We start from the raw sequence: 22,186 nt of genomic DNA on the forward strand, positions 1-22,186 counted from the left end.
TTTATATATTCACAGAGGATAGCTTCATCAATGGCTATTACCCAAGATGGTCAGGGATGCTACCCTATGCTTTAGGTATTCCTAAACCTCTGACTACCTGAATGTGGGACTGGACCATGGGATGGATCACTCAATAAATTGCTCTGTTTTGTTTTTTCCCTCTGAAGCATCTGGCCCCTGAGCACTGTTGGAAGAGACTGGTCTAGATGGACCATTGGTCTGACCCGAAATAGGCATTCTTATGTTCAATACAGTAGTTTACAGAACCTCAGTAATGATTCAGGTTCACTCTCTGGTGATAGGTCTGGTTGGTTCTTATTTTATTTGAATCAGTTTGCCCTTCCTTAGTGCAAGTGTACATATTCCCATAGCAAAGCAAGTAACCACTATGGCATGGAGCAATAGCTTCTCTCTCTTATCAATCCTGGAAATAGGTATATGTAGATGAGGTTCTGACCAGAATCAGAACTGTGAAAACATGACAAATACGATGGTGTTTCTGGTCCAACAGAAGAGGAAGTTTTAATAATCTTATAGATTCATAGATTCATAGACTCTAGGACTGGAAGGGACCTCGAGAAGTCATCGAGTCCAGTCCCCTGCCCTCATGGCAGGACCAAATACTGCATAGACCATCCCTGATAGACATTTATCTAACCTACTCTTAAATATCTCCAGAGATGGAGATTCCACAACCTCCCTAGGCAATTTATTCCAGTGTTTAACTACCCTGACAGTTAGGAACTTTTTCCTAATGTCCAACCTAAATCTCCCTTGCTGCAGTTTAAGCCCATTGCTTCTTGTTCTATCATTAGAGGCTAAGGTGAACAAGTTTTCTCCCTCCTCCTGATGACACCCTTTTAGATACCTGAAAACTGCTATCATGTCCCCTCTCAGTCTTCTCTTTTCCAAACTAAATAAACCCAATTCTTTCAGCCTTCCTTCATAGGTCATGTTCTCAAGACCTTTAATCATTCTTGTTGCTCTTCTCTGGACCCTCTCCAATTTCTCCACATCTTTCTTGAAATGCGGTGCCCAGAACTGGACACAATACTCCAGTTGAGGCCTAACCAGCGCAGAGTAGAGCGGAAGAATGACTTCTCGTGTCTTGTTTACAACACACCTGTTAATGCATCCCAGAATCACGTTTGCTTTTTTTGCAACAGTATCACACTGTTGACTCATATTTAGCTTGTGGTCCACTATGACCCCTAGATCTCTTTCTGCCATACTCCTTCCTAGACAGTCTCTTCCCATTCTGTATGTGTGAAACTGATTGTTCCTTCCTAAGTGGAGCACTTTGCATTTGTCTTTATTGAACTTCATCCGGTTTACCTCAGACCATTTCTCCAATTTGTCCAGATCATTTTGAATTTTGACCCTGTCCTCCAAAGCAGTTAGTATCCCTCCCAGTTTGGTATCGTCTGCAAACTTAATAAGCGTACTTTCTATGCCAACATCTAAGTCGTTGATGAAGATATTGAACAGAGCCGGTCCCAAAACAGACCCCTGCGGAACCCCACTTGTTATACCTTTCCAGCAGGATTGGGAGCCATTAATAACTACTCTCTGAGTACGGTTATCCAGCCAGTTATGCACCCACCTTATAGTAGCCCCATCTAAATTGTATTTGCCTAGTTTATCGATAAGGATATCGTGTGAGACCGTATCAAATGCCTTACTAAAGTCTAGGTATACCACATCCACATCTTAGAAGAGTGTCTTTTCTTTCAAGATTATTAGCCAAATTTTGCAAATGTAGGAAGTTTGCATGTGGAGCTACATACTCAAGTATTTATGTATTTGTGCAAATTACACTGACGAATCCATAGCTTCACCCACTCATTTACATTCACTTTCTCCTTCCATTGTTAATCAAGGACCATTTGGAGGACATATGCACCTTTTCCTTAGGGATTATTCATTAGTTTCAGACACAGGGGAAGGGGTTCATCCAGCAGCTGTAATCTTCTCTTGACCTGAGTACTGTCTGTTTAGCAACTGGAAATTAAAAAAAGTTCCAGTCTCCAACCGCAAGCGAGTGCAGTCCTATGTGATAGACTTAAAATGGACCTTATGGAATCCATGGACTATAGCTGAAAATGAAATGCTGCCCATTTATTGCATAACCATGAAGCACCAATTAATACAAAGCTAATTCTTCCAATGATGAAGTGTAGCAAAGGATAAAAATACTTACTTAAGTGAGGATTGACTGGAGCTGGAAGAAAGACAGAAAAGAACACATTTAATGTCGTTTGAAAGCCTTTTTAAAAGCAGTTCTCTATTCATCCTACATCTTCCCCTGCGGGCTGTCTAAGAACACTGATGATCGCATACGGCGAGGGTCAGCACCACAGCCACCGTCCTGCTCTTTAACTATCTAAAGACATCGGCAGTGAGTAATGGGAGACAGCCCTTCCTTCCAGGGATGAGCATGCTCCTCCCCATCGCGCACAGTCAGGCATCAAACTAGACCCTCACACCTATTTTAAGGAAGAATGCTGCTGTCCAACTAACAGCAGGCTGATGTCCTATTGCTGAAGCCAACACATGACAGAAAATGGGTAAAACTGAGTGTGCAAAGGGTTCACGTTAGACTCTGTTCATCCCTGAATGTGGGGTCCTAGTGGCGCACTGGATTACAGGGAATTTCACCTGTCACGAATCCATTCTCATGTGTTTAAAAATGGTGCCATGTTAAATGTCAACAGCCTAAATCACACTTCCCATCTTACACTGGTTCAGGTTTCTTTAATGCAGGGCGTACAGCGAGGGGGGTCAGGCTCCCCCCAGCTGCTGACCAGAGCTGGGTGGCACAGCAGCAGAGACCCTTCCCGGCAGGCATGACGGAGGGGCAGCCAGGGCTGGTATTGCAACCCTGTGTGCACCCCCACACACTTTGCAGTGCTTTAACTGCCATGGGCAATAGGCACCCCCAGCCTCTGGGAGGAGTGGAGCAGGGGGCACTGGGCATCCCAGCCTCCAGGAGGGTTCAGAAGATTGGATCTGGGCTTTTGATGCTTCCTGGGGAAGTGGAGACGCAGATGGAGCATGCGGTCAAGGGCTCCCAGAACTGCCCGGTCCCTCCTGGGGATGCTGTCCGTCAGCCTGACCATCTCTCGATGTGAGACCATGGGGTCGAGTGTGGGGCAGGGAGACTGCAGGACTCGGGGATGGGGGTAGAAAGAGTGTGAGGCTAGGTGTGAGATAGCAGGAGGAGAGTGTGTAGCTGTGGGTGCAGAGAGGACAGCATGCGTTTTTGATGCAGAGGCAGCATGAGGGAGCTCGGGGCTGCGGGGAGGGATGAGTGTGGGGCTGGGGAGAGCTGAGAACTCTAGGTCCCCTCCTTAGAGAAATTTCAGTTGTGCCCGTATTTAAATGAAGTTTTATGTCAGAAAAACACGTTGGGAAACAGAACTCGTAGCATTCCCAAAAGCATCCATCTGACTTTCAAACAATAGCAGGGGTACATGCAGAATTTCTATGTAGTCAAAGACAAAGTAATATAAATCAAGTATTGTGTTCTAAAAACCAGTACACGACACTTCTAGGTTTATCACTGTTCACTAGTTACATTATATACTCACCTTTAAAACAAATAAAATACAGTTGAAATGTATGATCCCAGTGTCCTCTCTATGATCTTCCAGGTACAATATATGCATATCAGAGAAGGTTTATAAACTTGGAAGGTTAAGGCAGTAATTTTATAAAATATTACAGTAATTACTCTGCTAATCCCCACAGATCCAAAGTAGGATGATAAGGCACAGAGATTTTAAGTCTCAGAGAATGGTAGATAAACTTGGTTGTGTGATTCAAGATCTGGTGTGTAATTGCTTTGAACGCCTTTGGATCCATATCCCTTTTCCCATCTATAATTCGACAATTCCGCAATGTCATATTTTTAATGGAGTAGGGATGAAATTCACCCCTGCTGAGAGGGTCAGCACCATGCCTGGGCATCACTGAAGACCTCAAAACAAGGCTGAAGTGGGAATTAGATGGTGCATAGGCCATGTGCTGGCCACGCGCACAGGAGAGGATTTCAGCCGCGTTATTTAGGAAACAGAGACCTGTTCTTGTAATCATGAGGGATTGTAGTTTAGGACCGGAATCAGAAAGGGACAATTATCTAAAGAAACTCTGCAATCTAATTCTGGCTCCAAACAACGTTTGATGAAACCCTGTAACCCTACTGTACTGTAGATCTGCAGATGAAGGCTTTGTTAATAACAGACTTCTACCCAATTATTACTCCATGTGTTGATACTACTAGTCACCTGCTCTGTTTATGGACATACACACTTTGCGTCTGACCTTCCCTCATGAGTTATACTTAGCTGCACATTCAACTTGACATTTTAAAAAAACCCTCCATTTAGTAGCTCTGCCATTTTAGCTCACTCTACCTAAAAGAATGATCTGTGATTTGCCAGAGGAACTTAGTTGTTAACTTCCATTAGCTAACCTCACATGCATTTGTTAAAAAGAAAAAAATTACCTTTCACTCTTCAAGAAACATTCATTTTGTGTGCTTCTTGAGTGGTTGAACTCAGAATTAGCTGAAATTGCTAGAAACTGCATTTAGTGAGCTTGCGTTGTAATTGTACAGAGAAGCTTTTATAGAAACTATCATTAATGGGTCACCTTGAGCCACGCTAGTCAGACTGCTCAGAGTACAGCAACCAGACCGAAAAGGGCTGGCTGCCAAGCAAGTGTCAGTTCAGACTGATTGACAAAAGCAGAATAACCAATTAAGCTATGGTTGGGTTGGACTTATTTACACATGGTGAACTGACAAAAAAGTTCTTTCCTAAGTAATGCAGCAAGGAGCTATAAAACAGGGGCAAATGATTCTCAAAGTATCATTTCTGAAAGGTCAGGTTGCTGTGTGAGCCAGAAGTAGTACGTAAAATTAGCCATGAAAGGAAACTAATGGATGACTGAAGGGCTACATTCCTGAGGTTGAGTTTGAAATGTCTAGAAAATCTTTAAAGTTCAGAGTTATATCCGTTCTTCGGTGAAATCTTCTGTGAGCTTAAACTCAAAAAGGAAGCTTACAAGAAGTGGCAATTTGGACATTAGGGACACCAGATGACTAGGGAGGAGTATAAAATATTGCTAGAGCATTTAGGGGTGTAATCAGGAAGGCCAAGGCACAATTAGAGTTGTAGCTAGCAAGGAATGGGAAGGGTAACAAGAAGGGCTTCTACAGGTATATTAGCAACAAGAAGGTGGTCAGGGAAAGTGTGGGGCCCTCACTGAATGGGAGAGGCAACATAGTGACAGAAAATGAGGTACTCAATGCTTTTTTGCCTCAGTCTTCACAGACAAGGGCAGCTCCTAGACTGCTGCACTGGGCAGCACAGTATGGGGAGGAGGTGGGCAGCCCTCAGTGGTGAAAGAACAGGATAAGGACTATTTAGAAAAACTGGACGTGCACAAGTCTAGGGTCCAGCTCTAATGCATCCAAGGGTGCTGAGGGAGTTGGCTGATGTGGTTGCAGAGCCACTGGCCAGTATCTTTGCAAATTTGTGGTGATTGAGGCAGGTCCCGGACAACTGGAAAAAGGCAAATATACTGCCCATCTTTAAAAAAGGGAAGAAAGAGAACCCAGGGAACTGCAGACCAGTCAGCCTCACTTCCGTCCCCATTAAAATCATAGAGCAGGTCCTCAAGGAAACCATTTTGAAGCACTTAGAGGAGAGGAAGGTGATCAGGAACAGTCAACATGGATTCACCAAGGGCAAGTCATGCCTGACCAACCTGACTGCATCTATGATGAAATAACTGGCTCTGTGGATATGGGGGAAGCGGTGGATGTGATATATCTTGAGTTTAGCAAAGCTTTTGATACAGTCTCCCACAGTATTTTTTCCCAGCAAGTTAAAGAAGTATGGACTGGATGAACGGACTATAAAGTGGATAGAAAGCTGGTTAGATTATCAGGCTCAACAGGTAGTGATCAACAGCTCGATGTCTATTTGGCAGCTGGTATCAAGCAGAGTGCCCCAGGGGTGGGTCATGGGGCTGGTTTTGTTCAACAACTTTATCAATTATCTGGATGATGGGATTAATTGCACCTTCAGCAAGTTCACAGATGACACTAAACTGGGGGAAGAGGTAGATATGCTGCAGGATAGGGATAGGGTCCAGAGTGACCTAGACAAATTGAAGGATTGGGCCAAAAGAAATCTGATGAGGTTCAACAAGGAAAAGTGCAGAGTCCTGCACTTAGGAAGGAAGAATCACATGCACTGCTACAGACTAGGGACTGACTGGCTAAGCAGAAGTTCTGCAGAAAAGGACCTAGGGATTACAGTGGATGAGAAGCTGGATATGAGTCAGCAGTGTGCCCTTGTTGCCAACAAGGCCAACAGCATATTGGGCTGTATTAGCAGGAGCATTGCCAGCAGATTGAGGGAAGTGATTATTCTCCTCTATTCAGCACTGGTGAGGTCACACCTGGAGTACTGCGTCCAGTTTTGGTCCCTGCACTACAGAAGGGATGTGGACAAGCTGGAGGGAGCCCAGCAGAGGGCAATGAAAATGATTAGGGGGCTGGGGCACATGACTTACAAGGAGAGGCTGAGGGAACTGGGCTTATTTGGTCTGCAGAAGAGAAGAATGAGGGGGGACTTGATAGCAGCCTTCAAGTACCTGAAGGGGGCGAGGTTCCAAAGAGCATGTAGCTCAGCTGTTCTCAGTGGTAGGAGATGACAGAACATGGAGTAATGGTCTCAAGTTGCAGTGGGGGAGGTCTAGGTTGGATATTAGGAAAAACTATTTCCCTAGAAGGATGGTGAAGCACTGGAATGGTTCCATAGGAAGGTGGTGGAATCTCCACCTTTAGAGGTTTTTAGGGCCCAGCTTGAGAAAGCCTTGGCTGGGATAATTTTGCTAGTGTTGGTCCTGCTTTGAGCAGGGGATTGGACTGGATGTCCTCCTGAGGTCTCTTCCTACCCTAATATTCTATGATTGTGAGATTCTAGTCAGTTCATCCTGACTCTAGCTCATCTGACTGTTTTATGCAGAAAGCGTTCTCAGAACAGAAAGAATTGTTATAAAGCTATTGGACTCTGCTGGGTCCACTTTGTCTGTTTTGTTAGCTTTTTACCTCAGCATGTGGGGCATAAACCACACGTTCATTTTGAGACCTTATTTCTGGTAATCCTTGTCCATGTAGATTACACCACACAAACCTTGTCAGAGAGCTCTGTTATGCTCTTATCTTTTATTCTTAGTAAAAAAAAAAAAAAATCCCTTTCACATTCAATGGGTGATTCTCTCTCATTATAAAACCTATCTAAAAACCTATTTAAATTTACCACAAATTCTTCCAAAATTGAAAACTTGATTAAGGAACAATTGAGGTGCCCTTATGTGCTAGTCCAAAGAATACATAAAATTAAACTCATTACCAGGGGATGTTGTGAAGACTAAAAGTATAATTGAGTTTTCAAAAAAGAACGGGATAAGTTCATGGAGGACAGGTCCATCAATGGCTACTAGCCCATGATGGTCAGGGATGCAACCCCATGCTCAATTAATTGCCCTGTTCTGCTCATTCCCTCTGCTGCACATAGCATTGGCTACTCTCGGAAGACAGTTTACTGGGCTAGATGCACCACTGGTCTGACCCAGTATGGCTGTTCTTAGACATCTCATTAAAAAAACAAACAATTTTGTACGTCAATAGCTAAGCTTAAATATACTATACTTTCAGCTGTCTGATTATATTTTTTATTATTGGTATGATAATTAGAGCTTGGTGGGAAACAGTTTCCCCATCCTATGAAATTTTTTGAGATATCGGAAAAAATGTCCATCCAAAACTGGGACAAAAAGTCTAAATCTTCATATTTTTTGGAAACCAAAAATCTTAACAAAGTTTTGGTTCAGGTCAATCAAAATGTTTGGTTTTGATTTAGACTTCTCTCTCTCTCTTTTTTTTTTAAACATGGTTTAGTCTAAATTTACTAAATTTTTAAAATGAAAAGTTGTTTCAGCTCAAACCTTCAAAACTTCCCAATTTAAAAATGTGGAAATGAGATTTTACCCAAAAACTTTTCCAGTAGGGACATTAATTGAAATGGATCCTGTTCTGCAAAAAGGTGGTTGTTGGTTTTTTGTGACAAACGCATTTTTCAGTGAAAAAATGGTTTGTTGAAAATTTCCTGATCGGCTCTTATTACAATAGTGCATAAAGGACCCAATCAAGATGAGGAACTGATAATATTAGGCAATACACACACACATGGTTAGAGAGAGCCCTTGCTCCAAAGAACATGCAATCTAAATAGGAAACACAAACAAAAGGAGAAAGGAAATGTTAAGCCAATTAAGCTAAGAGACACAAAAGAAACCAGGGCTGGGTGATGATCCGGCCTATTAATTGTGACACCTAACTTAACATGCTGTTTTAAACACACACCCGTGTCCTGGAATGTTCTGTTTGCGCATCCCCAAAATGGCCTGAGTTTTGTGCTATAGTGCTGCTAATCTTTTTATATAAGGTCCCTATCCTGCAACTGGATCCATGAGGCTGGATCTTTGTACCCATCTGGGGTCTGATCTGATCTCAGGATCAAGGTGTGGAATAGTGATATACTTTTCTAACTTACAGAAAAGTCGTTATTTTTTTTTAAATTAACATCAATCCTATGAAAATATAAGTGTTGTAGTAGTCATTGACAGCTTCACATGGCAGACCATTCCTCTTCTGTACAGGTGTATCAAGAGTCCCAGTCTATAGACTGTGAAGAAATACTGCCCATTGCTTTTGGAGTGGTAAGAAGCAGCTCAGTTTGCAACTTTAATTACTGCTTAAGATTTTTTTTTTTATATAGGAAGATCTATAAGGAAAGTTTGTGTTCAGATTTGAAATGGAGTAACTGAACATTCAGAGATTTTATAGTCGCCTTTTACTATACTAGCCTACATAGATTTATGTCAAATGATGATGATGATGATTTTTAAAATTGTCACTATAAGACATATTTGTACTGCACTAGCCGACACAGTCGATTAGTGCTATTTAAATTGATGTGATTCTGTTTACTTGGTGCACTGAATGTTCTCTTGCAGAATAATACATGCATCTAATAAGTGATTCGTCAAGCGTTAGTTGACTGTAATCATGATGTCATTCATACTATGCTGATTTTTCCTTTCTTCATGACACAGTGTAGAGAAGGTAGAAAACCAAGCATGTGTATACGCTTTTGATTGATAGTATTCAGATACCTAGTGTGTTTTCCCTTTTTTGTCTACGCCCAAAAATATGTGTTAGGAAAACACTTTACTGAGATTTTCCTAATTATACAGTTTCCACATTTCAGACATTCATTCAAACAGCTCCTAACAGATAAGCTCATTGAAAGTTTCACGTGTTTGTATCTGAGCAATGTAAATGTTAATCTGCAGTTGCTGGTTTCATTCACGCTGTGCTGTGCTCTGGAACATTCCCATATTAGATTAACTTCATATTACTTGATAGTAAATAAAGAAGTCACCAGAATATGTTCAGATTCCAATGCATTCGTTATAGCCACGAAGAACTGTGACACATCTTGGGCATTTGTATATGAAATGCAGATTTTCACTGTTTAATATTTTAAATGGTAAAAGACATCAAGAAATGCCACATCAACAGATATAAATATGAAAAATATTAATCTCAATATATTTCCATACAGTTATTCCAGTTGTTCAGCAATGAACTTGCTGACGGGGATAGCTTTCAATGGTAAATTCACTGATAGTGCTAGCTTTCAAGGCCAGAGATCCAACTCATAATGAGGAAATTTCATCTGTAAAAATTATGTTATACTTCATTTCCTGCAGACCTGTACAAATGTGTGGATTTGGGAGTTATAAAGCAGCTGAGAAACTGTGGGTGGAAATTTTATGATGAACTGCATTATTTTGAATGGGAATATTTTGAAAACCCAGGAAAATTATGAATACTTAGCATAAAATACTCTTTGGGCTAGATCTCCAGCTCGTGCAAACCAGCATAGCTTCACTAAGGGCTGGTCTTCATTACTGGGAGATCGACACTGTTGCAACCGCTGCAGCAGGGATTGATTTAGCAGGTCTAGTGAAGACCCACTAAATTGACAGCAGAGTGCTCTCTGGTTGACCTCGGTACTCCAGCTCTCTGAGTAAGGGAAGTCGACTGGAGAGCATCTCTTGTCGATTCAGTGCGGTGGAGACACCGGGTAAACTGACCTAAGCTATGTTGACTCCACCTACATTACTCACTTAGCTGGAGTGGCGTAACTTAGGTCGACTTACCCCTGTAGTGAAGACAAGCCAGTGGTGGTATGTCTACTTGCATTAGTTGAAGATTTGGCACTTCAATCCCCAATTTACTACAAATCTCTTACAAAACCCTTATTCTAGCCTAAGTCAAGCATACCTATTTAAAGACAAATCAGATGCTTCAATCAAAATTTGTGTGATATATTGAAAAGCTTTGCAAAATGGGGATTTACGGTCAAGCTACCAAGGTAATTTGCACTTGTAACCTAGAATAGGGTTTGGATTTAGGTGGAAGGAAGGAAAGTTGGTGCACTAACCCAGCAGGATCCCGGTTTCAGTCAATGGCAACTGAGGACTATTGGACTCTTGTAGGATCCAGGCCCTGGTCCCAGTACACGGTGCACTTAAAATCAGTCTGTTCTGTTTTTACTTTTCTGTAGTTCACAGACGGCTTTTTAACAAGTGCGAAACCACAGAATTATAGTTACTCTGCCTCTGAAACAACATACTGTGTGCGCAAACTGGATTATTTTTTTCATGCACGTCTTTCAATTTTTATGAAGCTAGAATTTCATATTTTAACTCTTTGCTGGTAGCCAGAACACTGCTACCTCTGCCAGAAGCATTTACGGTTTACTATCTACATTTACATGGACTTGCTGCTGTGAAATGCATCCTGTGAGCCTGTTAACAACATCTCTAGGAATCAAGCATTTTGAGGTTATAAATATAAAACTCTATGCTGGGATACATGTGTGAGATCTCATTATTTTAAGGCTGAATCTATAACACCTTGAAAATAAAGCTTTATAATAGGTGTGCTGAGACAACAGTTATGATAATGATGCTCAGACACACCCCATGTTTGAAGTGCATGAAGGTTAACTATCTCGAGTTCTACTTCAAAGGAAAGCAGCGTGAGATTTATCCTGTTGATTTCCAGCCTATTCATGATCTTTAAAACTGCAAAGTTGCAGGTACCAGCATCAATAGCGCTGAACCACGCTCCAAAACTAAGGTGCCCATCTTGCATATAATGCAAACTGCTTGTTTTCTGCTGGGTGGTTTGATTTTGCAGCAGGTACCTGATCAGCACATTTGAAATGCGTGTTTATTTCATTCAAATCTCTATCAGTGACAGATCTGAGAACAAAGTTCCCTCCAGCAGAAACATGCCCTTTCTGTGCAGGAAGGAGGTGTTTCTACCAGTGCAGGGCTAGACACTCCATTTGACTTAATAAGTCAGCAAAATCCTGAATTCAGCAAGCGACCTTGAGGGGTGTGTGAGTGTGTATGCCTCTAGCACACTGCCACAGCTAATACTTGAAACAACCTCTTGTGCTCCACAGGCCACAAGCACTGCCGGATGAGCCAAAGGAGAGATGACTTAACCAAACCACCCATAAGTTGGATGCTGCTCTTTGCATCTGTCAGGAAAAGGAAGGATGATCCAGGAGTTAAGCTGCTAGCCTGGGACTCAGGAAACCTAAGTGACCTAAGCACCTGCTTTGGTTAGTTCATACTTTTGGACACAAATACATTGCTCAGACAACTACTTTCTGCAAGGCTCATCTCGTGTGTAGAAGAACTGTCAGGAAATGGAAAGTACAAATATGTGCCTGTGGAATCAATATTTTTGGTTGTCTCATCTCATTTTTTTTTGTTGATATTAACACACCAAAATAAATGATTTGCATTGGGATTGAGCATGGCAGAGCTAATAATTCATCACGAATAATTTATTTGATAAATGTAGCCTATTTTTCTTTTCGTGAATTGTGCACAAGCTGCTTACAGTTTCCTCAGTTCTTTTCATTATTCAAAATTATTTGACAAATAATTTCTGGGAATAATTCTTAGTCTGCAGATTGCCTCTGAGCCATCTATTATAGCTGTTATTCAAAATTAAGCTCTCTGAAGTTTTCATATAGCACTGGTCATTATGCTAGCTAGCTGCCAGAGTGTCTAGGAATTATGTTGCTTAGTTTTGACTCAACACGTTACATGCCGTCTGTTTCCTCTTTGGACAAGGGTACCACCAGGTTTCTAATGCGAACACTTGCATTTCCAAACTTTACAATTCCCTTGCTACAAAGATCCTCCAATATGTGCTTAAATTTACGTCATTTTTTTCAGTTAAAAATCCTTCCAGTCACTGGGCCAGGTCCTTAGCTGGTATTATTTTGCCCCAGCTTCACTGACTTCAGTAGAAATACCCCATGTGGGCATGTGGCCCTTTCATTATGATCTTTACAGAATGTGAACACAAAAGGGAAACAAACAGGAAAACAGAATTCAATTAATTAAGCAAATATTCACAAAAACTAAGGTATTTGTGCAGCTCCAGGAGTCAAATGTAGGAAATATTTGGAGATTTCTGTAAAACAAAGGCTATAGCAACCAAAACCCGACTAGATCCATGTGGACAGGCTTCTGTGCCCACATGGCATCTGGGGGTCATCATGGGAAGACTCTTACACTTGCTCTCAACTAGAGCTCGTCAGAAGTTTGTGGTTGAAACATTTTGTGCGAAAAAGAAGCTGTTTTCATCAAAACTGAAATGTTTTAAAAAGTGTCAAATTTGAAAAAAATTTGTTTAGAAAAAGTTTCAAAATGAAGTGTTTTGACATTTTCTGAATGGAATGTTTAAATTTTGTTTTGAAACAACTTCTTGAAATGAACTTCATTGTTTTTATATAAAAAAAAGTTTTAAAAGGTTGAAAATGGAACAAAGTATCCTAACAAACAAAATGTTTTAATCTATTCACAATGTTTTTTTCTGAATTGTGTTTCAGGAGAAATTTCAGTTTTTTTTTGGCTTTCTTCCATTTTGGAATGGAAAAAAAATTGAGACTGTGGAATTTCCTTGTGCTTCATGCAGGCACAAGGGTCTGCCTGTGACAATCTGGGGCCTTAGACATAGATTGGGGTCTTAGACATAATTTGTTCAATTTCATAATGTCCTAGAAATGTAGGACTGGACAGGACGCTGAAAGGTCATTGTCCAGTCCCCTGCACTGAGGCAGGACTGAGGAAACTGAGGCCATCCCTGTCAGATGTTTGTCCAACCTGTTCTTAAAATCTTCTCGTGACAGGGATTCCACAACCTCCTTTGGAAGCCTATTCCAGTGCTTAACTATCCTTACAGTCAGAAAGCTTTTCATAGTATCTAACATAAATCTCCCTGGATGCAGATTTAGCTGATCAGTACTCGTCTTAGCCTCCATGGACATGGAAAACAACTGATCACCATCCTCTTTATCACAACCTTTAAAATATTTGAAGACTATTACCAGGTTCCCCCCCGTCTTCTTTTCTCAGGACTAAACATGACTAGTTTTTTGGTTGTTTGTTTAAGCTTTTCCTCACAGGTCAGACTTTCTAAAGCTTTTGTTGCTCTCCTTTGGAAACTCTGTAATTTGACCACACCTTTTCCAAAGTGTGGCACCTCGGATTGGTTACAATGCTCCAGCTTAGGCCTCGTCAGTGCCACGCATAGGAAGACAGTTACCTCCTGTGTCTTACCTACAACACTCTTCTTAATACACCCCAGGATGATATTACTTTTTCACAACTGCATCACATTGTTGCCTCATGTTCAGTTTGTGATCCATTGTAACCCCAGACCCTTTTTAGCCGTAGTACTGCCTAGTTCACCATTTTGTATTTGTGCATTCGATTTTTTTCTTCCTAAGTGTAGTACTTTGCATGTGTCTTTATTGAATTTCACCTTGTTTATTTCAGACCAATTCACCAATTTGTCAAAGTCATTTTGAATTCTAATCCCTGTCCTTCTAAGTGCTAGCAGCTTCTCCCTGGTTAGTGACATCTGCAGATTTTAAAAATATCCTCTGCATTCATTATCCAAGGTGTTTATGAAAATATTGAACACTACTGGACCCAGAACAGACCCCTGCAAGACCCCACTAGATATATTTTGTCAGTTTGGCATCGAACCATTGATAATTCTGCTTTGAGCATGATTATGCAGCTTACAGTGACAGCAACTAAAGTTTGCTCTTAACTGCACATTACAAGTTACATTAAACTGTGTGACCCATATTCCAATATGTCTCCTGTTACCATAACATCTCCTTACCACTATATTTGATGACACGAATGGTTGAATCTCCCTCCCCAAATCTGGTGATGGGAGTTAGGCGGACTTCATAGGCCTCTGGCTTGATCAGTTCAGTCAGGTTGTATGTAATTAACTCTCCTTTCTGAATGTTTCCGTTTACCGTGATCTCCTGTTCCCACCAACGCTGTTGTCCAGCCTGAAATCAGAAGAATCATGGAAAGATTGGAGCCACCTTTTCATTCTGGAAGTGGAGCACAGGGGTCTGCAGAACATTTCATCATTTGCTTGACTGGGTCTAGATGAGAACACAAAGTCGTTCGTATGCCACCTAACACATAAAGGCCCCATTTTTATAACTAATGGATCACTTAATTGAGGTTGCAGAGATAACTGGCCTTAAAACCACAATTCCTGCCCAGTGCATTCTGTGGGCAAATAAATTATTTCCATTCTCACCTGCCTTTCCTATGCATCAAACTCCTCATTGCATTTTTTGTTGTAGCATATCTGCTCCTATCAAACATCACATAATTCCAGGTCTTCCAGAGTAACATGAAAGCAACCAAGCATTTTCAGTTTTTCTTCTTAAAAAGTTTCTAACACATCAGGGAAAGAGGCCTAATGCAAGGCACTAAGGGTCAGAGTTTTAAAAGAAATTAGTTGCCTAAAACTGCAGATAGGCGTGTAGATGCTTTTAGAAATCCCACTAGCACCTCTTTGCATCTTTAGGCACCTAGATACCTTTGAAATTCTGGCCTTAAGTTCTAGATTCAACTGAGAGAATCAATTAGGTTTAAGAATGTTTAAAATGTGCCCTCTTACAAATCTGCTGTTCAGCTGATGCACTCAGAGGTGCCAAATTTGTGGGTACTTATAGTCCTTGATGGCCATTCACAGAGTGGCTGTATCCTGAAAAGAGACTACGTATGAAGGCACCTTTGTGCCTAGTAGATCTGCTCCCAATGTGTATTTAGAATCACACCAGCCGACTGCAGTGACAGAAGTAAGTGCTTTCACCTAGAATTGCTTGGAAATTTTCTGATGAAACTCAGTTTTGTTAGAAAGTGCCAATTTCATAGAGTGAAATGTTCTGCCGAATCTATTACAGACATGATCAAACATTCTGCAAAACAGAGGCAAGTTTCCCTGCCTCACTCCTAGCTCCAGGGAATGGAGTGGAACAAAACCAGGTGCTCTGCCTTCCCACTTCCCCCTAAGCTCCAGAGCATGGACAATGCCTCTGCAGCTCCTGGAGCTGGGGGGTGGCGTGGAGGTAAAGCGCCTGAGGGTAGCTGAAAATTTCTGTTTCTGGTCTCCTGAAATGGAGTTTTTCCTGAAATCCCTTTCCGTGAATATTTTGCCTTTTTAACGCTTCGTCCCTGCTTCAGGATGAAACCTTTATTAAAAAACATGAACATTTTTGAGGAAAGGGATTCCCTCTTTTAGGCCAGCTCTCCTTACTCCTTTTCTGCTTGCAGAGCTCTCAGCCACGGCAGAGCATTGCTCCTTCAGGCCTAGCCAGGTGCCCCTCTGCATCCCTATTCACGGCAATGAGGTTGGCCATGTGTCACCTGGGGCAGAACTGAAGATAATGAGAAAGTACAGGAGTAACACAGTGCAGTATGCTCCCAGTGCTTTATCACTTTGTCACTGAGTAAGAAGGGAATCACCTTGACGCTCAGACTCTCAGAACTCAGACTGAGTTTGCAGAGTTGGCAGTTAGAAGGAAATGTCTTTCAGTTGCACAATGAGCACATTTGACATGGAAATCACTGAGACACAATTACATGACCCTAGGATGTCACACTTCACAGCAGAATTACACTATAAGTCAACAGGAGTTGAGGACACTCAGCACTGCATAGAAACAGACTCCACAATTATTAACAGCCCTGGTCACCTCAGAAAGGTGGATGGATTGGAAAGAACTATGAAACGTCAATATGAAGCAAATAAGGAGGAGTTGTATATATTTACACTTCATAGAGCATACAGGATTTTCAACATCTAAATCAATAAACTGTCATTTTCAATGCACTTGACCAAAAGATGAAAAATCTAATTAGAGAAGATATCAGAAGGGTTAGTCTGGATCTGTAAAAAGTGACAGAGAGTCCTGTGGCACCTTATAGACTAACAGCTATAGACTAACAGTCTATAAGGTGCCACCGGACTCTGTTGCTAATTAGAGAGAAAGTTTAACAAACACTGAATGCCACATTATTTCCTTCATGCTCTAAGTGGTTTATTAATGACCCAAACCACTCAAAGCGTTTGCATTTTGGGGAGCAAAGTTATTGGATACTTCAATATTACCTGAAGATACACTGGCTTATTACAGGCATTCTCTCCAGGTTATCAAGAACAAATCATTAAATATTTACTATACATCCCAAAGGAACTCTGCAGGTGCTATGCTGCTATAATGAGATGTTCTACTCAGCTGATTCTGCTTGGCAGGTGCATTGATGTCATTAATTATTACAAACTTGCTATTATAGAACTTCATGTTTATTAAAAACAACCCCTCCCTTTTTCAGATTTTTAATTCAAAGCTGTCAAAAAAGAGTATACTGAAATAGTTGGGGAAATACGCTGCTAAAGCATCACATTTGATGCCAGCAAATGATGTGAAAAGCAAATTTAAAACATTGGCTGGAAGGTTTATATCTGCCTCCATGGAAAAGAAAGCAGGACTAGTCTATTATTAAACATACAGCACAAACCCACCTCAGATAAAAATAAGGTTGAGAAACCAACAAAATGTCAGAACGTTCCAAAGGAAGGATGGGAAGTCATTAGCTTTCTCTGCCTCCATTGAAGACAGTGAGGGAATTACATTAGCTTCCGAGGGAACTGAGTTAGACCAATGCTGAGCACTTTGGAAAACCTCTTGATAAGGTTCTGACCTTGCTAATGTTTAGACTTCAGTGGAACTGTTCACGAGTTAAGGTATGCACCTGTGAAATGCAGGGGGGAGTAAAAACAATGGTGGTCAATTAAGAAAAAGTTGGAAGGAGAGTGAGATGGAACCATTTAAAACAAAGTACACATAAGAGGACCAGTATTGCCTATAAAAGATCAAAGTTCTGCTGTTTATTAAAAATGGTGTCTGTGCAGTATATGGCACTCCACTTGTTAAGATACATCCTCTCACTACAATGCTCTCCACTGAAAAGGGAGCTTTGAAATGGGCCGCGCAGTATGCTGCTGCAGGAGAAAGATTATCTATGTCATAGCAGTACCCAGAAGTCCATTAATACACGATCTGCTCATTCGTCGGGGTCTGTCAGCAGAAACAAGCAGCTGAGGCAGGGTACAGCAGCAAAAGCAACAATTTCATAGCAGCTTATGACAAATGACTACAGAAGAAAGGCTGGTTTTAAACTGTAGCCATGGAGAGACGTATTCTAATTATTCCTTTCCTGTGCCTGGATCCGAGAGGTAAAAAGGGAATTTCGCTCTCAAAATTGATTTCTTATGTATTTCAGTAAGGCCAAACTGAAATTAACTGTTACACAGAAACATCTTTCTCTGCATGTGTAACTTATTTAACCAAAATGTGGCAATGCAGCTCTTTGTTTGTAATTAGTCTCAGTAGGCTGTTGCCGCATTAACACCACCACACAGGACTTTGCAGAAAAGACCAAGTTGTCTTGAATTACAGTGAATTGATCTGAATCAGTCTCTACTTGGTAGGAAGGGACTGAACATATGCACAGTCATAAAACTGTCATCTTTATGACTGTCAGAATGGTAGAAAAGGAGGAAAATGAGCGGGATTTAGGGCTTCAAAGAATTTAGGGCTGGATGGGACAAGTGCAAACTGTAGTTCATCAAAGTGGACAGTTCTACAAATGTGTCATTGTTACTGTTTATACTGTTGATTCAAAGCTTACCATAAAAACCTTTGAGTGCACACTGCATAGCCATTCTTCCTCTGTGGTAAGGTATTTAAAATATCACTCTGATACAGGAGGAGATTACATGTCTGCTCTCCTTGATGTCTTACTTCTAGGCTACCTAAGGACTACAAAGGCATGCAAATCTCTGACTAGAGGGAGACATGGGGAACAATTATTTAATTGTTTAATTCCATTTTAATTTAAGCAGAGCAAGGTGTAGTATGAACCAATGGCTGGAAGTTGAAAGACACATTCAGACTGCAAATAAGGTACATTTTTGACAGTTAGTGTGATTAACCATTGGTATAATTTACCCAGGGTCTTGGTGGATTCTCCATCATTGACCATTTTTAAATCAAGACTGGATGTTTTTCTAAAAGATCTCCCGTAGGAGTTATTTTGGGGAAGTTCTCTGACTTGTGTTATCCAGGTGGTCAGACTAGATCATCGCTGTGGTCCCTTTTGGTCTTGAAATCTATTAATCTAATTTTAAGCTTGTGAACAGTCCCACAGACAAGTGCTGAATGAGGGCTGCTTGCTCAGCAGCTTACAGGTTCAAGCCCTATACAGAAAGTGGTATTAACCTTCCACATTCATGAGCACGGAAATATCCAAACTTCAAAGACCAAATATTAATAAAATGTCAACTAAGTAGCAATGGGCCTATGTGTTTGTAGGATCCCTAGGCCACCACAATAAGGAAATAATTATAACTACATGACAAAATATGTGACATTATATTGTATCTTTAAAAAGATAATATGAGCATCTTTAATACAAAATTACAAATTGACAGATGTCTGCTAGATGTTGGCTCCTCTGGTGTTAACTACGACATCACCTATAAGAGCCAATGAAATGAACTATGAAAGCCAAGGCACTCATTGCACAACTGACATTCAGTCTCTTCTCTCTCTCCCCAGTCTGGATCCCCACAAACATAAACATAGCATGAATATCTGATATATTCAAATTTTGCAGAATGCGTTATTTTGTGATCACACACCTTACAAAGGAAATATTTGCATACTTCAGCATTTATGCCACTCTGAGAATTACTCCTTATGTCGTTTGTATTGTATATGTTGTTATGCCACATGTACCTCTTCTATTCACGGCTCAAACCAATCCTTAATTCAAACGTAGTGAATGAGCCAGGCTAAATGCGACTAGGGCAATACGCTGGATAAACTGCACATCACTTGTATGCCATGGTGAATGGGAGGGGAAAGAAAGCAGCACATACCCCTTGGAACTCAACACCAATTACACTCACGGCTAAATTCCGACCGACATCAAATGCTCATAACATAAAGCGGAAACAAACACAAAGGACAAGGGGATGTTTACTATTCCCTGAATAATGCATAATACACTGTGTACCTTTGCAATCTGTCAGGAAACTTTACATAATAATGAATAAACCTTGTCTCAAGTAGACGGTGCTGTCCTTGAGAACTAAGCAACAAGAGCGCCACAGAGAAGATGTTAAGGGTAATTATAACAAGATTTAGGGCTACATTTTCAAAGCGGTGCATGTGGAATTCAGCCCTATGACTCTTATTCATTAAAATGGGAATCTCACGGACAGATGCATTGAGAGCTCTTACAGAGTTTAGCTCAGCATTACTGATACTGGTATCCAGCATGCAAATCAGAACTAGCATTCTACCTCCTACCCACGTTTGAGTCAAACCTTCCAGAGACTCAATAAAACGGTTAGACTTTATGCTCTTAGACATGGGTGCAGTCTTTTTGTTATATGTGTATACAATGTCTATCACAATGGGGCCCCGATCCTTCAGCACTGCACATAATAATAAAAACTCCTGGTGGCATGTTTCAGTTCTTCACATTCTTTCAGCCTCAACTTTTTAGGATCCTTCGTTTTGATCGGCTTACATAGGTCACATGTTCTACCATGCTGCACATGTATTCCTGAGACCATCACTGTCTGAAATCCTTGTCAGTCACTCACTTTATGGCACCAAGGCTGCCTTAGGCCTACCAGCTATTCCACTTGCATTCAGGCAGGTAGAACCATAGCACTGTCGGGCTGGAAGGGACCGCAAGCAGTCCTCTAGTCCATCCCCCTGTGCTGAGGCAGTAAACAGAGACCATCCCTGACAGATTTTTGTCTAGCCTGTTCTTAAAAATTTCCATTGCAAGGATTTGACAGCCTCCCTTGATAACTTACTCCAGTGCTTAACTATTCTTACAGTGAGAACTTGCTTCTAATGTCTGAGCTATTTTGCTACAGATTAAGCTGATTACTCCTTGTCCTTTCTTCAGTAGGCATAGAGAACAATTGATCAGCATCCTCTTTAAAACAACTATTAAGATTTTTGAAGACTATGATCAGGTTTCCCCTTCAGCCTTTTATTCTAAGTTTTTAAAAACTTTCTTCATAGGTCATGTTTTCTAAACAGCAGCTAGGTTTGCTCTATAAGACAGAAGCTTCCTTCACTGGAGTTGCATGTATAACATTCACTGTACCATGGGCTGCTGGAGTATTCATATGTTGGTCTGATAACTGGATAATCACCACAGGGCTTATCTCTACAGAGTAATATCTGAGAAAGGATCTAGGCAGCAATGATCTTTTGGATATTTGTAGACTGTTCTATTTTCCTCCTTCAACAATACTTACCAAATGTGTACATATTAACTCTTCTAATCTTTCCTCAAAATTCAGCCCTTTCTGCTGCCTTGTCACTTCTGGTAGGAATGCAGGAATTGCCATTATCCATATAAAGTGACTTAGGCCCAGATTTATAAAGGCATTTAGTCTTTGCTCTCGCTCAGCCTTACAATACCTAACTGATTTAGGAGCCTCAATGATCTTGGAAATCCATGGGATTTTGTGGAGAATGTTAGGTAATGAGTTGAGTTACTGTCATGTTCTGCACGGGGGTGTGGGAAGTAAAGCCCACGGTTGAACACGAGACAGGGATTTAACATCTCAAAACTCTGTAACGGGCCATTTTGTGGTTAGGAGTATGTTCGTTCAATTCCAGCAGTTGGGCAAGGACTGGTGGAAGGGAGAGGTGAGGCTTACTGGCTGGACCTGGCTGAAGATCAGAGACTAGCCCACCAGGAAGGTGGCATTAAGACCAAGTTTGGAGGATCTAGGAACCCAGCAGCCTCTGAGAAAAAAGTCTGAGCTGGCATCTGTAGAAAGACTTTCCTGTGCTTGAGAGGGTAAAAAAAAGGGACTTCTTGAAGAAGAATAAATGAGTTAATTCATTGGTTCACATGTAAGTAATAAAGCAAGATTTTGTTAACCAGGTCCGGAGTGGACTGTGGAGACAGGGTTTTCCTGCAGTGATTTTCAAAGGGCACCTCCTGCATCTATCAGCAAGCCCTCTGCTCCTGGGGACATGGCCTTTGGAATAAGGTAGCAGAGTGAGGGATGACATGAGGCCAAATTTCCAAATGTGAAGTTCAGTGGGGGAAGCAGTTTGGTGAGCGTGGGATGTAGGAAACCAGAGATTTTTAACATAAGGCTTGGGCCCCTAATTAGTTAGGCATTGCAACCCTGAAACAATGCCTAAATATCTTTACGGCTTAAATTTCATTGACTTCAAAGAGACCCAGGTACATTAAAAAGCATCGAAATAATGCAGAAACCACTCTTCCAAACTTTCCATGAGACTTAGGCTCCTAAGATTTTGAAGTGTATCTAGGTCCCTAAAGATGCAGGTAGGCACCTTTAGATGCCTAATCCCCATTGATTTCAAACTAACCTGCTTAGGTGCTTTAGAAACATCCTTCTAGGCACATATCTGCATCTTTAGAGCCTAAATACCTTTGAACACCTGGCCCTCAGTAGATTTAGAAAATGGTACCCCCTAGCCTATTGTTCTGTTCCTGTCAAATGAGTCAGAGATAGGTGCAACAAGTTCCACAACTGACTGTTATGGAGTAT

The 22,186-nt window shown here is 41.1% G+C and overlaps 1 protein-coding gene across 2 annotated transcripts in view; it reads right to left on the reverse strand.

Annotated features, from left to right (window-relative positions):
• Nucleotides 1–22,186, reverse strand: part of MDGA2 (MAM domain containing glycosylphosphatidylinositol anchor 2) — a 691,110-nt gene that overhangs the window by 36,066 nt on the left and 632,858 nt on the right. For both annotated transcript variants that reach the window (XM_075065736.1, XM_075065735.1), the window contains exons 11-12: nucleotides 14,372–14,549; nucleotides 2,201–2,221 (exon numbers count right to left, since the gene is read on the reverse strand). In XM_075065736.1, coding sequence (XP_074921837.1) covers nucleotides 2,201–2,221; nucleotides 14,372–14,549 — 199 coding nt within the window. The remainder of the gene's footprint in view (nucleotides 1–2,200; nucleotides 2,222–14,371; nucleotides 14,550–22,186) is intronic.

This window comes from Chelonoidis abingdonii, chromosome 4, assembly GCF_003597395.2.
Source record: "Chelonoidis abingdonii isolate Lonesome George chromosome 4, CheloAbing_2.0, whole genome shotgun sequence".
Taxonomy (NCBI): domain Eukaryota; kingdom Metazoa; phylum Chordata; order Testudines; family Testudinidae; genus Chelonoidis; species Chelonoidis abingdonii.